This window comes from Sciurus vulgaris (genome assembly GCF_902686455.1).
Source record: "Sciurus vulgaris genome assembly, chromosome: 4".
NCBI classification, from domain to species: Eukaryota; Metazoa; Chordata; class Mammalia; order Rodentia; family Sciuridae; genus Sciurus; species Sciurus vulgaris.
The window spans coordinates 19,885,133-19,901,477 of NC_136464.1; the positions used below are offsets into that span (position 1 = coordinate 19,885,133).

The 16,345-nt window shown below is 35.8% G+C and overlaps 1 protein-coding gene and 1 long non-coding RNA gene across 6 annotated transcripts in view; both read right to left on the minus strand.

The window, feature by feature from the left end:
• The window catches only part of LOC306660446, a 356,489-nt gene that overhangs the window by 167,601 nt on the left and 172,543 nt on the right, over positions 1 to 16,345 (minus strand). The window lies entirely within an intron of this gene.
• ADD3 (adducin 3) overlaps positions 1 to 16,345 on the minus strand; it is a 115,249-nt gene that overhangs the window by 16,300 nt on the left and 82,604 nt on the right. For all 5 annotated transcript variants that reach the window (XM_079138673.1, XM_079138675.1, XM_079138672.1 and 2 more), the window contains exons 2-3: positions 14,480 to 14,703; positions 2,977 to 3,115 (exon numbers count right to left, since the gene is read on the minus strand). In XM_079138673.1, the coding sequence (XP_078994799.1) occupies positions 2,977 to 3,115; positions 14,480 to 14,674 (334 nt within the window). In that variant the 5' untranslated portion in view covers positions 14,675 to 14,703. The remainder of the gene's footprint in view (positions 1 to 2,976; positions 3,116 to 14,479; positions 14,704 to 16,345) is intronic.

The following is a 16,345-nucleotide window of genomic DNA, read 5'->3' on the forward strand; positions in this document are numbered from 1 at the left end:
CCTTTACATCTTAACCTTTCCTGGGACACCACAGGTAATCTGTCATCATGTTCTATCACAAGGCCTCTTACTTCCCATACCTGAGTTCAGGCCTTAACTCACATGTGGACTCCTACAATAAGCCCTCTCGTTTTTGTCCCTACATACGGCCCTTCTTTGTAAACCCATTTTGCATAGAACCATCAGACTTAGTTTCCTTAAGCACTACATTTAACCTGAGAATGTGAGACCAATAAGAACTTTAAAAGAGAAGTCCCAATTGTGAAATCTTCTAATTTTGGAATGCTGCAAACTAATTCAAAGAAACAGTTTTAATCATATGTAAGTCATACAAAATAGTAAAATTTCTGACAAAATTTTAGAGTTAGCCATTATCCTATCTCCTACTCTCTACCTATCCTCCCAATTTAACTTCCACTTTTCAGGCCATCACATAAATGTTCCAGGCAAACTGGTCAATTTCTACTTTCTGACCTCTGAACACTGGGACGTGGCTTTCCTGCTGCCATCCTTTGTACATTCCAACCAGCCAGCCAAAACCCCTGCAGCTCTGTGTTCCTGCCATGGAATCTAGGACACTCGCAGGACACTTCTCTTATTATTTCTATTTTCCCTGACTAGTCTCCTCTTAGAACTTCTGAAATTCTCTCCCTGGACTCTTGTCCTCTGCCTCTGCCTGCCTGTATGATTATTTCATGAATGCCCACAGCTTTGAGTAACACTGCTCTATGTCCATCTGCCAAGTCTCTCTCTTAAGCTCTCAGACTGCCTTTCTGACTGCTGCAGGATCTTGGCAACTCAAATTGAGTATTCCCAAATTTGAACTTCCTCCATTTCCAAAGCCAAACCAGATCCCCAACTCTGGGCTTTCCTATTTTTGTTAATATATTATCAAATCTCCTAGTCCATTTTTCCCACAGAAAATAGCAGTCGTCTTTAAAAAGTATCCTTCTGCTTAAAAGGGCTTCCCATCAGAGCTAGGAATAAATGAGACTGTAATATAATTTATTCCCAACCATATTAAAACCATATTTTAAGATGATCTGGCCCTGTGTTTCTGATCCGACTTTGTTCTACTCTGGCCCCTAGAAAGCCATGCTCCAGACCATTATCTTTATTTCTATACTTTGAAGAGGCCGAACTCACTCCTGCCTTTTCCTCACCCGGCTCCTGTACTTGTTTCTCCATTTTGGTATGGTTTGCTCCTTTTTGCTATTCAGATTTCAGTTTCAGTGTCACCTTAACAGAGTGTCTCTGATCACCCAATCTAACATAGCCACCTAGGTGCTCTCTGTCACATGACAATATTGTAATTCTCTGCATAGCACTCCCTATTCTCTGATTTTCTGATCATCTTATTTACTTAGTCTATTTTCTGTCTCTAAGATAAAAGGAATCTTGTCTGTATTGTATTGAATCTTGTCAGTGCACTCCCCAGTCACTAGAAAGGTGCTTGGCACAGATACTCAATATTATAGAAAGTGTGAACCAAAAAGCTCAACTTTTTTTTTTTTTTTGGTACTGGTGATTGAACCCAGGGCACTTAACTACTGAGTCACATCTACCCCTTCTTATTTAATTTTTTTAAATTTTGAGACAGGGTCTCACTAAATTAATCTGGGCCTCACTAAATTGCTGAGGCTGGTCTCGAACTTGAATCCTCTCCTGCTTGCACCTCCCAAGGCTCTGGGATTACAGATATGAGCTACTGCACCCAGCCTGCTTCAGCTTTTTAATTGCTGTTTCTGCCGGAAGGATATTTCTCCCAAGCTAGAAAACAGAGTCACTAGGGAACTTATCATTCTTCCCTTCCCCAAACAGAGCAGTCCTCTCTGCTCTGTCTTGGCCATGCATTTCTAATTGGTTCTTCCCTTTAGGCCCCCAAAATGCCTCTAATAGGTCAGTATCTCTCACATTGGGATTCTTTCAAAGAATCTTGAATAACTGATCTTTCTGACTTCAGTTTCTTTCCTTTTTTGGTACACATCTAAGTCATCACCTATCAAGTCTTTCTTCACAATTCTTTCTTTCCCCTTTCCATGCTGATAGCCCTTCTTGGTCGAAGAGTGAAGGTCTCATCAACGAGGCCAACTCTGCTCCCTAGGCTTCCACACCAGGACTCTGCTGCACCGACACAATGGTCCACTAGAAGGGTTCTACAACTATGCCCTCACCTTGCACGTTCCCACCACCGCGTCTCTTTACCCGTGTGTTCTATTTGGAAAATACTTGAATTCACTGAAATACTCACAAATCTCTAACAAAAAAGGAAAGAAAGAAGAAACAACAAACAAAGGAAAAGGGAAAAGGGAAAGGAAAAAGTCCCTCATCCCCTGAGTCTAACCTGAAGAAGTCCTTGCCAGTTCTCTCTGGCACTCTGTGCACCTGCCTTTGCACTAGAGCATCACAGCTGACATGCACCGTTCTGGAGCTTAGTACTTAATGATTCTTAGTATCCTGACAGTGTTCAGTTCACCAAATTGGTGCTCTCACTAAGAGCTGTTGAATGAAGAAAATGCCCAGACCATTATTTCACACCAAGTTCTAACTACTCTGTCCTTTACAGTCTGGTTAGCTGAGTTCTCTCTTCTCCCACTAAGTTTCCTCAGTCTACTCCAGCCAATAATCCTTTCCAACTCTGAGCTCAGCTTGGTGACTCATGAAACCTCATTAGACAATTTCTTATGACTGCTGTGTAATTTTTTCCTTATAGTTATCTTCAGTATTAATTAAAATATATTTATCTGGGAAGGGACCATGTCTTATAACTATTTTGTAATCTTCAAAGTCTAATAAGTGCCTGACGGATGTGAAAAAGATTCTAACACTATGCTACTCTAAGTATTAAGATGCTATAAACTTAAGGACTGAACCTGAGCAGAATAAGATGCTGAGCAAAATATGATGCTAGACATGTACACTGTTTCAAAGTAGAAATAAAATTTTAATTTTAAAAACTCTTCAAAACTGACATACTGAGGGGAGGTGAAGAAAATCCTGAGAAAGAATTGGTCATGATATAATCTGCAATCTGTTGTAACGCTAGTAATCCAGTTGGGTTGTGGCCTTTCTTCATCTGTTCTTGAATAAGGCATTCCAGGTCTTCCCGAAAAGCCTGTAATACACAAAAATAACCACTGATCATGCATATCTCACTTGCAGCAAAATGACCCAAACTTGCTCTGATATAATGAATCATCCTCTTCTCCACTCCTCTTTTGAATAGCTTTACCTACACTATTTACAAACAAATAAAAACATAAAATAATAAAACATTAGAGGATGCAAGAAACTTGCTTTTAGGGGAGGAAAAAATCATTGGACATTCTTAAACTCAAAGAAAAGGAAACATTATAATATCTGCACTAGACAAATACAGATAAAACTGTTATTAATATGCAAATTTAGCACCAGGTATAAACCAATGCAGAGAAACCTATTTCTTACTTAGCAGCTTTGTCATCCAAGATAGCCGGTCCTTATTTGAATGGGCATCACTGAAAACAGTGATTCACAGCGGAAGTTTTTAGTAAGACATACTAAATTGTGGTTTCCATTTTAAGATTTCCATGGCGATTTTTTAGCTCTATAAACTGAATATAAACTGGTAAGATGAACTGAGGAGGAATCACTTCCCTTTTATAATGCTATCCTAGAGAAATCATACTTCTTTCCAACTTTGGGTTCCATATTTTTCTATTCTGGAGTTATATCTTTATTTTTGGCAGGTGGTGTGGCAGAAACTATGTTTATATAAACCAAAATCCTGAACATTAAGAGAACACCTCTATTCCAGTAACTCTTGAGTTGTTAATATGATTTATCACACAAAACTCCCAATTCTTCACATCTGTTGAAACAGCTGGTTTTGTCTTTCCATCACACTCAACATTTATTTTATTAAACTTATCATTTGTTCTCTTGCTCACATCTACTTCATTCATTTTCAAACATGAAGGCTCTTGCAACATAAATCACTTAAATCTTGCTTTTCCATTTGAGATTAGTTATGTGTACAGCAAGATGCTCAGCCAGAAATTAAATTCAGTTTCTTCCCCTTTAACCTAAGACGGAGAAGGCGGAGAATTATTTTGGAATCATCACCTCCAGGAGGGATACACAGAGCTCCTTGGAGATTTCCTTGCTGTGGAAATCTCCTTAGGAAGGGTGGATCTCTTGAGTTTAGTGATAAGTAGTCTTCCTTATAAGGGTGGGAATATGATCTCTTGGGAGTTCCTGCTTAAATGTAGTCATGCTTAAAGGATGGTTAATAGCCCAGACACAGGGCCAGGGATTTTCTTTCTTTAAATAATAGCATAGCATTCTGTGGTGGGAAGAGAAAATGGGTTCTGAAGCTAGGAGATGACAGATGTTAGGGGACTAGGTCTGACTCAGTGTTTTGTGCTGTTCTTAGCACAACAGTTGAGAGGTATTTGTGATGCAAACTGAATGAGCTGGATGAGCTGGGTGCTAATAGCTGCAATCTTGGGAGCTCAACTATGGGACCCCAGGACATCTTAACCAAACTAAGCACAGGAAGAAGGTTATCCTCCTTGATGTATCACGGTTGCCTGTATGGGCATCTGAGTCAACAGGGAATGTGCAGCTTCTGTTGGACAATGTGAAACCAGTCTTTAACACCATCACCATGTGACAAGGAAATGCACTGGCAATGGTGGGCTACACAGACTTTAGTGTCTCTCCCATACACACACAGGCACATGTACACACAACACAAACCACATCTTGGGATACAGGTACCACTGATCAATGCTTTTGGACTGTATAAACTGCTAAAGTTCTTGGGACAATTCAGGGAAAAGCAGAAAGTACAAAAGGAAAATGCTATACTTTCCACTAATAAGGCAGATGGATATTTGAGTGATTAATTAAAAAAAAAATGACAAATTGTGATATTGAATTCTGAGATCATGGAGCCATTTACATTAGTTAAATATAATTAGTTAAATATAATTATAAATATAAATTAGTTAAATATAATTTTCTCTTACAAATTTAAGGCTTGTTAAATGTACTAATTAGTAAAATTACAAAAAAATGGAAAACATCCACTTCCATTGTCTATATCTAGTTCATTTAAATATGACTTAAACCAGAAAAATTGTCCTATGACATCCTCTACAAAACATACTGTATTTATCAGAAAACCCCACTGATAATCAAAATCCTGTGAACACAAAATGGTTGTGGCTGTGTAAAAGATGGATGGATGCCATAATACAAGAGTAACATGAGTAATTTACCATGGTTAAGGCTAAAAGGAAAAGAATATCCTAGGCATCCTCATTTATGTTTATATAAAATCATAGAAAATTTGTGGACACATGGCAATGGGCCATCTAACTCTTCTGAAACTTGATCCTACCTTCAAAAAAACTATTTAAACTTTCCTTACTTCTAAGAAGCTATAACCAATATCTTTGATTCAGTAAAAAAACTATCAGTAATAACTACTATGTGTATCACTAATTATATATGTTACAATATCTCTGAAAAATAGGCATTATCTATTTTGTTGAATGCCCTTAGCCCCATGTTCTTCCAGGGAAAATTCAAGGAAACTTCCACAGATTAAAGTAATACAAAAATAAAATAAATATAAGTATGAAAAATCAAGCTAAAGAGAAAAGGCTGAAGGAGATTAGAAAGAACCAGGAACAAGACTAAGATACTAAACGAATGCCATGAGATTTTACACATTTGCTAGAGATTGGCTAAATTTTATTTAAATTCTCAGGGAGCCAACATGAATCAAGACAATTGCTCACTATGCTGATTTACAATGGCTTTAAGATTAGAAACCAACCAGTTGTTTAAAGGAAATCACAACTATTTATAGATTGATGAGAAAATTCTGCTGGGTGGGATGACAGAGCTACATAAGAAAGGTTAAAATCTGTTCAAGGTCACAGAGCTGGTGAATGTCAAACGCAAGGTTACAGGTCAAATGCTTTTTTTATTACTGAACTGCTACTGCTCCTTTCACTTCTTTTCCTTAATTTTTGGGAGGCTCAGATTTGGTTTCCTTTGTTATTTCCGCAATCCCACAGTGCTGGGGACTCGAACCGGGGCCGCGAGCATGCAAGTCAGGCACTCTGCCAGATGGGCTATATGGCCTGCAAATAGTTTTTTTTTTTTTTTTTTTTTTTTTTTGCGGTGCTGGGGACTGAACCCAGGGCCTTGTGCTTGCAAGGCAAGCACTCTACCAATTGAGCTATATCCCCAGCCCCTTAATTTTTGTATTTGTTCTTTTCTTTTTAGTTATGCCTGACAGTAGAATGTATTTTGACATATTGTACATACATGGAGAATAACTTCCCATTCTCGTGGTTGTGAAGTTACAACGGTCTCCTTTCACTTCTACTTATCCCACAATATAGTAAGTACTACCCTAAGACTTTAGGACACCTATGGTGGCAGAGAGGGATAAAAGTCCTTCTGAAATCAATTATGAGTGTCCCTTTTAAGGCCAAATAGCTTCAATGCAGTGTTAGGTAAGGAAAAATTTTTAAATAAATGAAATTTCTCCAGCCTTCTGTTGGCAATGCTTCAACAGATAAGAATTATTTCAGTAGGCAAAAGGTTTAATTTTTTTTGTCATGAACGTTTATAATTCACTTTTTGCTTCAAATGTTTTTGAAATAGTATTCAGATAATTACCTACGTCATAGAGCAACACTAAGTGTAAAAATTAAAACTGTTTTGGCTAATTTAAAAAAAATCTGTCAGTAAACAGTAACTTTTATTGAAATATTCCAAGAATAAACATTTTACTTAATTTCCTACAAAAGTCCAATGTTAGTAATTCTTTGTAGTTGATTAATTTGAGTCTCAAAATGAAGTGATGAAACAGGCAATGACTTGCTCAAGATTGCATAGCTAATAAATAAACAAAATAAAGATGCAAAGCCAGAATTCTCATGAGCTTCAGAAGATCTCTTCCTAATTTTAAGAGACCTGGGTTGAATCTCTGAAACCAAATACAACGAATAAGGCAGCAGGCAGGTTATGATCAGGAATGTTGTATAAAACTTAGTAGTTTGCATCAGAACATTTGGTTATATGGTGGATAAAGCAAATAAAATTATACAGCAGAAGACTATGGTGATCCTGGAGTACGAGGCAAAGTATTGACTCTTATGCAGTTAGGAATTTCATCAATGAATCATGATGAACTAACTTATAAGCAGGGTGGTTAAGTCACAGACCAGGCTTTTAAACGCAGATTAGCCAACAGTTCTCTAGAGTCTTCACTATAGCAGTTGGGTTAAAAGAAATGGAGATACACATAAAATTGCAGCATAAACCATGTCTTCCTCCCCACACAAGAGCATAGATGAGGTGGTAGTGGAGGCTGTGACATTTTATGTATAACATGACCAAGGCAAAGTGACATTAGGCTGATAGATTCTTTAAGACCCTCAAAATCTAAAACACAGCCCAACCAATTATGATTATAATCTTCAAAGTACTGTTACAAAAGTACAGCATATTTTAAATTAGCACTTATGTATACATTTTCTACAAAGTAGTTGTTTACTATGTGCTAGACACTGCACTACATGCTTTTATGTTATTTCACTGAATGATCACAACAAAAATGTAAGGTAATTTCCCTGCCTTTTCACAAGGAAACTGAAGCACAAGCGAGTTTCCTAATGTCACATAGCTCGTATAAGGAAGATGAGGCAAGATTTGGACCCAAATCCAAATAAGCACTGTATACAAATGTGTATGTATTAATTTTTTTGTATGGACAAATTAAAACTGAAAATGATGAGAAAGTGTGCTGACCTGTAACTTAGGTCAAAGTAGCTTGATACTTTAGGGTCTTCATAATCTGCTGTAATGTCATTTTTTGGCTTTATCTACCACTTCTTCCCCATGTTCTGGTCTAGCCTATAGGTTCTCCCAGCATTCTGATCACTTCCATTTGTCTCTGCTTGCTCATTCCATTTCATCTAATGGAAGAACTGGCTTCCACTGTTTCTCTTCCAGTGATTCCCCCACACCCACATTCAACACTTACCTTAAATGTTACTTTCTTCCTGAAGTCCCTTCTAAATCACCTCCATTAGGAGGAATCTCCATATTTCTTTTCTTCTACACCCTACTCTGAATTCTTTTCACATTTCCTTATACTGCACTTAAGGAACCTGTCATAAGACTGGTTGTTTACCTGTTTTTCCTATTCTACTATACTGCATTATCTGATGACTTCACTGTGTCTTTTGCAGTTCTAATCCTCCCTTGTGTGTCCATTTCAGTTCAATTAATAGTAAGTTAGAATCTTCCTTGATATAAAGGAAGTGAAGAATCTGAACTCAATCTTTTTTTTTTTCCCCATTAAAAAATTAACCTGGATGCTTTACATAAGCTATATCCTCAGTTCTTTTTATTTTGTTACAGGATCGTGCTAGGTTGCTGAGGATGGCCTCAAACTTGCAATCCTCCTGCCTCAGACTCCTCAGTCACTAGGATTACAAGTGTACACCATCACATCTGGCCTGAACTTAACCTTGGCTGACCTAATGACAACTAAGATTCATTTAACAGGTTATTAGCTAGAAAGCCGAGTTAGGAGTCTATCATTTGAATGAGAAATTCCTCCTGTGTAATAATTATGTAATAATTGTCCATCATCTGTTGGGAGAAATTTTCTTAAAATAAGAAATTCATCTTTATTGAATGTTATGAATTTTTAAAAAGTCAATTAATTCTTCAACTCAAAATCCTACGCAAAACTTAGTTTGTCCCAGAGGATTACAGTTTTAACAGCTCTTTTAGCAAACAGTCTAAAAAAATCCCTTAGTGAAAAAAATGTTTAAGTTAGAGAGAGGGTGCTTTAAAGCTTTATCTGAATCTTATATCCTTCTATTTTATACAGTTCCTTTCAATATTGAGGGAATAAGGCTATAAACTTTGAATTCATGTGGTATTTAAAAAATAAACAATGAAAACATGAGATTCACAGATTTGATATTCATGTAAGTCAAGAGCATACATTGAACACACATACATAGTAATGTACACTATAAACCCAAAGTAGACTTAATTTGAAATATTGAATCACAAGATTGTTTCTAAGATCAGAACTTTCAGGAGAAAGTAGCACTAAATGAAGCATTTTTTTTAAGTCACAGAAAAAAGGACCAATTGCATAAAAGAAACTAACCTGATATAATCATTTTAGTTAATGCTAAAAAAAAACCAAACAGGCAGATTTATCAGAAATGTCTACCTTAGGAAACTTGGGTAACGGAATGCTGGTAAATATCATAGACATCAGAAATGAATTTTAAGTGTCCACATCTGGATGTTCTACCTCATGATAATTACTAGAGAGGAAAACTGGAGCAAAAAGGAAAAAAAAAAAAAAAAGTGGTTACAGACTTCCTGCTCCCAAGGCACCCTACAATTATGTTATTAGGTATCCCCTAAAGCAGGATTAGGAGCATAGCAAACTTACTTAGAATTTCTCTATTAAAAAATGTATTCAGAGGCTGGGGTTGTGGCTCAGTGGTAGGGCACTTGCCTTGTATGTGTGAGGCACTGGGTTTGATCCTCAGTACCACATATAAATAAATAAAATAAAGGTACTGTGTTCATCTACAACTAAAAATATTTTTAAAAAAGAAATGTATCCATTTGGAAATAGATTACAAATGAACCTGTTGAAAGGAGAAAAATAAACCAAATTTTCTTCTGGATGGTCTTTTTTCTTATATCTAAGTGTTAACATGGAACTAAAAGTTAGAACAAAAACTTTTCTTGCAACTGGTTATAATAAAATATAAACAAAATTAATAAGGAATATTTGTATCTTAAAACTTCTAAAGTGACCAGGTAGAGCACAGTGATTCTGTCCAATTATTCTGATTAAGGCACTCTGTTAAATTTAGGCTTTAATTACAATGATATCCTAAAATGTATATGGCTTTGAAGTTTCTCCTGCCTTCCAAATATGTTTATAGCATTGGATAATGCCCTGTTATTAAAAATTACTAGTATGTCATGTGGCTGTTATCCTATTTTTCAGAACACCATCCTACATACACATCAAGCAGTCTAGATTGCTTCCTATGGTGATAAGGATTAAGAAGCCCATCAACAGTTTTCTATATACAGCAGTCAAGTTCAGGAGAAACCTGATGAATAACATTAAAGTGTCTGTTTACTTGAAGCCCACCCAGTTATTCACATATCTATCTTTCCATGCACTCAGAATTTACCAAATACCTACTGTGTTCCAAGTACTACCTGTTAGTTTTTTAATTTGTATGCTTCTTGAACTCTGAAGAAGCGTTACTTAATTCCAACAGTTTTGGACATTTTGAGAAAAGGGTGTAAATTATAATCCAGGGTCTCTACAGACATTATATATGATGAGTACATTGGTTAAAGAGAACTTGTGGATCCTACTGCATGAATAAAATACTAAACTAAATTAGTTTACCTACCAGCATTTGATTTCTAAGACAAATACTTTCCTTAAAAAATTTAAACATGGGACTGGGGCTGTAACTCAGCAGTAGAGCACTTGCCTAGCACATGGGGGACACTGGGTTCGATTCTTAGCACCAGGATTGAACCCAGTACCTCACATGTGCTAGGTGAGTGCTCTACTGCTGAGCCACAACCCCAGCCCAGAAAATACATTTTTTTAAATAATTAAATATAACAAGAAGTTGTAGAATTTCTAGAAAGTAATACTTTGTGGGGGTCAGAACGAGATGAATTATTTTATTTTTCAGGTTAAGGCAAAGTTATTTTTGTTATTCAAATTAACAAATTTACAATTAAACCAAAACATCTTCTGATCAGAAACTTCTTGGGTAGGGCTGAATCAACCTGAGTAACAGAATTTGAAGATGAATAAAATAATAAAAAATACAAGGCAGAATGTTTTCATTGTTATTAAATTCTATAAATGCTTCTTATTGGTTAAGGATATGAAATTTGGAATTAAAATTCTGACCCCACCATTTAACCAAACTGTAAAACAATGAGCCAATTAATGTCTCTAAGTTTCAGTTTATTCAACTGTAAGCTAGGGATATTAAAAAACATATATTCATTCTATCTATCTATCTATCTATCTATCTATCTATCTATCTATCTATCTATCTATCTATCTTTTTGTACTAAGGATTCAATCAACGGCTCTTTACCACTGAGTTACATTCCCAGTCCTTTTTATTTTTTGAGATATGGTCTTAAGTTGCTGAGACTTAGCCTCCCAAGTAGCTGCAATTTTAGGCATGCACTACTGTGCCTGGAGATATTAATATTTGTCTGAATTGCTTTGGCGATTAAAGATTACAATACATACATAATATGTACCTGGCACACAGTAAGAAATTAGTAATGAAGTATACCTTGCTTTTATTCGTTTCTGTTCTGATTTCCTTTCTCCCAAGCTAAACTGAGAATTTTAAATAGGTTTACAGATGTAGTACTTAATAACATGAATTAGTAACATCTTTGATTTTTTTTTTTTTTGCTTTCTAAATATTTTTTTAGTTGTAGATGGACACAATATCTTTATTTTTTAATGTGGTGCTGAGGATCGAACCCAGGACTTATGTATGAGGCAAGCGCTCTACCACTGAACTACAGCCCCAGTTCATACATCTTTGATTTTCATCTGTATTGGTTATTGCTTTGTCTAACAAAGTGAACTCCAATATTTATAGGAGACCCATGAATTTTTAAGAGAATTCTATTGGCGGATACACTGAAAGCTTGGGCTAAAAGGAATAAAGTCAAAACAAAAGGAAACAAGGCCTTTGGATTCTCAAAATCTCTAAGGAGCAAAACTCAGTTGCAAAAATGGACTACTTTTCAAGGAAAAGGAAGGATGATTCAGATAGGGGAACCAAGAAACCAAAGGGCAGAGCCAAAAGCTATGGAGACTCTTGGTAAGCAGTAAGATTAATTTCTCTTCAAGGATCTTCCAAACATTTTCCCACATAGATTTCACAATTACTTAAACCAGTATAACCCCCCTCGTTACTCCCCCCTCCCAAGTTCCAAAATTTTCTGTTTCTGAACAGGAATGTCTATAACAGTTATCTTATAATTGTCCCACCATAAAGTACATTTGTATATGGTAGTGGTCGAGAGCAGATAACTTGCTTCTTTACAGTCAACAGACTGAGAGGAACTGTACTTGAGGAACTGTACTTGAGGAACTGTATTTAAGGATCACCTGTACCTGGACCATATTTAGATGATGAGATTCTAGATTCAAGTTAATGTGTAATAGAATGAGATCTTTAGGGAACATGAGGAGAGGGTTAGTATTCTTTCACATGGAGAGAGGGAAAATAAATTGTTACCAGAGTAGATGGATAATTGTTTCTTAAAAGGTGAACTTCATCATTCTCCCCCTGGGTAAGGGTTGAACTTTAGTATCTCACTTCTAACTAATAAATATGGTGCATGTGATGGCAGGTGATGTCTGAGATTAGGTCATTAAAAAACACGGAAGGCTATGGGGAAAACATTCAAACAGTCTTAATAAAAGGTCCATGTCACAAGGAACCATGGTCTTTTGCCATCAGCGATGTTAGTGAGCCTTCAGATGATCGCAGATGTCTCGACTATAACTTCATATGAGCCAGAACTACTCAGCTAAACTGCTCCTGAGTTCCTGACTCAGAAATGATAAGAAATGCTTGTTGTTTTAAGTTGCTAATTTATAATTTAGCAATAGGTAACTAATACAAATCCACTGTGTAACATTTTCTTCGGTAAACAATTTCTCTTGTATTAAAAGAAATTTTAGCACTTGAAATTTATACACTTTCACAAACAATTTTAAATTTGCAAGGCAAAGATCTAGGGGAGGAATAAAATCAACCCATAATGCTTTTAAATTTCAGTCTTCTTCATTTCTCTTTGGGCAGAAAAACGATCATCCTTGTTAAGTAAAAAGGGGGATGACAATCTTTATATCTGCTCTTTCTCGTTATCTCAGTTTGCCAAGACACAAGTAAAATTGATACTTTCAAGTCAATTCGCAAATGTAGATATACAAGTATAAAACTTAAACAATCTACTCAAAAGTCACGCTATTTTTAGTTTAATGAGGAAACTATAAAAGAAAAACCCTGGAATGGAAATGTAACTTGTAATTTTTCATTTAAATTTTAGTTAGAATTCAATGGTCCTCTTTGGGACACTTCCCCCAGAAATCTTAATACTGAACAACCTTGAACAAAATCTGAACTTCATCTCTTTCTCTCAATTACTTTATACTATCTGCTATAATAATCATCTGGCTAATAAGTTAGTTCTTAAACCCCATTTTTAAGTGGGGTTTTCAGAGCAAGAAATAAATCTATTTTGATCTAAATAATGTGCTTTTCAAGGACTTGTAAACACAAACTCAGGTTTACATAAAATAAAGCATGGAATATATACACCCTCATCTCTGGTTAATTTCTGCTCCATTTGGAAAGGGTTTCTTTAAACTGGGTGCTATACTTTAAAAATTCCTCAAAGCATGTATTGCTTTTATAACTTGTACTTCAAAGCTTTCATCAGGGCCACTGGTATGGGAAATCACACAGAGTGGAATTCCCCTTTGGCTTTTGACTCAACTTCTGTAATTAAATTCACAAGGACACAACAAAAGTGATTTACCAGGGCTACTTCAGGCAGCTCTGTGCTCTGGTGCTTATTTTAGTACGTAAGTTGGAAGTCTAATAAGCCAAACCTGGGCATCATGTGTCTATGTGTGCAGAACTCTCCTTTAAGGATCCCATGATCTTTATTATGCATAAAGTTATAAACTCATTTTGTATCTTAAAATCAAGTTGTTTTCTCATTTTCCATCATATGTGTAATTCCACTAAGTGTTCATGAAAAACTAACAAATCACTTGAATATGATTTGAAAATCTGGATGTTGCTGTGCCAGAGAGAATTTTCAGCTTAAACTGAATTTATAATTACTTTTAATCAAGTTACTTTGGGATGGGTACACATGTGTGCCTGTATTTAGTGTGTTAATATTAGGTTGCCATATCAGACCACAAAAACCTGAAGTCTTCCTATGCTGCTATGTGTGTGAAGGTACCCAAGGAAGAAAAAAACAGGTGCATGGCATCCCCCGAGCTTACTCCTTGGTTATCATGACTTGAGTCATGCCTTTCCTTTCTTCACAGATGTTCAGTCTAACTTGATGCCCTTGAATTCAGTAAAATTGTCTGTTCTTTTGTAAAGCATTATGCCCAGAAAACATGCTCCAAAATGTACATCGCCTAACAAATACTAGATTCTTATTAAATTTTCGTAAATTAAATACACAACTTAAGTGCCCGTTTCTCCTTAAAGCAACTAGACACTCCTCTTCCACCCCTTTTAACCTGACAGTCCCTTAAGATACTTTCAACCTCATTATATCAAGGTTCTCAAATATGAATAACAATTAAAGGCTTATAATAACTTACAGGACTCTGCAGAATCTGAGTAACTCGCTTCCTTTGCTCCATCATATTGAAGTCTTGTCGTAGATCAGGAGACATGTTCCTCTCCCGAATGTACTCTGGGTCATTTTCATTGATTCGGTCAAAATATCTCTCTTTGTGAGGCATGCTGGGAGGAGGAGGAGTAGTGATCACGCCTTGGCTGGTATCTGAACTCATGTTTCAAGTCTGTGGATTCCCCTTGTTCTCTAAATAATAAACACAAAGAAAGGAGGACATTCATGATAAATTCTTTGTTAAATTCAAATTCTACATGAGTCACGCAGAACTTTGTTTTGCTATCAGAGTAACATTTGCAATTTTCTTTAAAAAGTAGCTTCTGGGAGTGCTGGGGATTGGCTCAGCAGTAGAGCACTTAAAAAAAGTAGTTTCTCAAAAAATATTAGAACTTTCTATTCATGAGCAAATGTCTTAGGTTATAGAGTTGTTAGAATTGATATTATATGAGTTAATGGAAATGTATGCTTTAATCAATGCCAAGTGGATTTTTTAAAGAAGGAGCAAAGTATCTAAAAGAAAAATGTCACATATTGATGGCAATTTTTCCCAATTACTAAGTATTGTAATTACTAAGTACTATAGAGTTTCTTACTCTCTTATTCATGCTTTTAGGTTAAAATGAACTTTAGCATATTTGACTATTACATTCTATAGTGAATACAATTTACTAACATTTGAAAGAAACAAATTTTTCAAATGATTCAACAACTTTCCTGGGGAGAATGTAAGAACTGCTAACAATGCCACCAGGCTCTTTAACAATTAGATGTTCTTCAGAAGCTATATGAACAACTGTGATTCACTTATTATCATGATTACTATTTACACTGAGGATAATCCTTGATTTATGTCAGGGAGAAAATTTTATTTGGGCTTTATAGCTGTGCACCTGACTGACATCTAGGTCAGCAGGAAAGTCATTTAACTTTTCCTATCCCTCGACTGTGAACAAGAGTTAATGAAGTCATCCAATTTAGTGCATCTCACACTGTCCCAGACAGATTTTTTCCAATCTACTGTGGAGTAATATTTTTATTAAATATGAAATAATGCACTTAAATGTCATGGCAATAAAAATTCCAATAAATTTATAAATGATTACTGTTATATTCTATACTTGTCACATACCTGGGGACAACAGGGAAGAATGTCTTAATGGGTTTCTGTTTAGGATGAAAAAAAAGTTCCGGACCTAGAGAGTGGTGATAGCTGAACAACATTGTGCATATACTTAATGCTACTGGAATTGAACACTCAAAAATAGCTAAAATGAACTCTTAGAAGTCAACAGTAAATACTGCAAACATTTCAATTTGAAATGGGCAAAAGGCAAAAAGGTAGACATTTCACTGAAGAGGATATATACATAACAAATGGGCACATGAAAAGATGTTTAACGTCATTAGTTTCTAGGGAAACAAACTAAAATCACGATGAGGTGTCACTACACAAGTAAGGTTAAAATTAAAAACAAAAACAAAAACAAAACGACAACCCAACTGCTGGAAGGATGCAGAGAAACCGTATCCCTCTTACATACTGCTAAATGGTACAGCTACTATGGCCAATGGCTTGGCATTTTCTTAACTAAATATTCAACTACTGTATGACCCAGTAATTATACTCCTGGACATTTAACACAGAGAAGGGAACACTTAGGTTCATATAAAAATCTGCATACAAATCTTTGTAGTAGCCTTATTTGTAAATCAGAGACTACAACAATCCACGTTTTTTTACAAATTGTTTTAGATGTTGATGGACTTTTATTTTATTCATTTATTTATAAGTAGTGCTGAGAATTGAACCCAGTGCCTCACACGTGCTAGG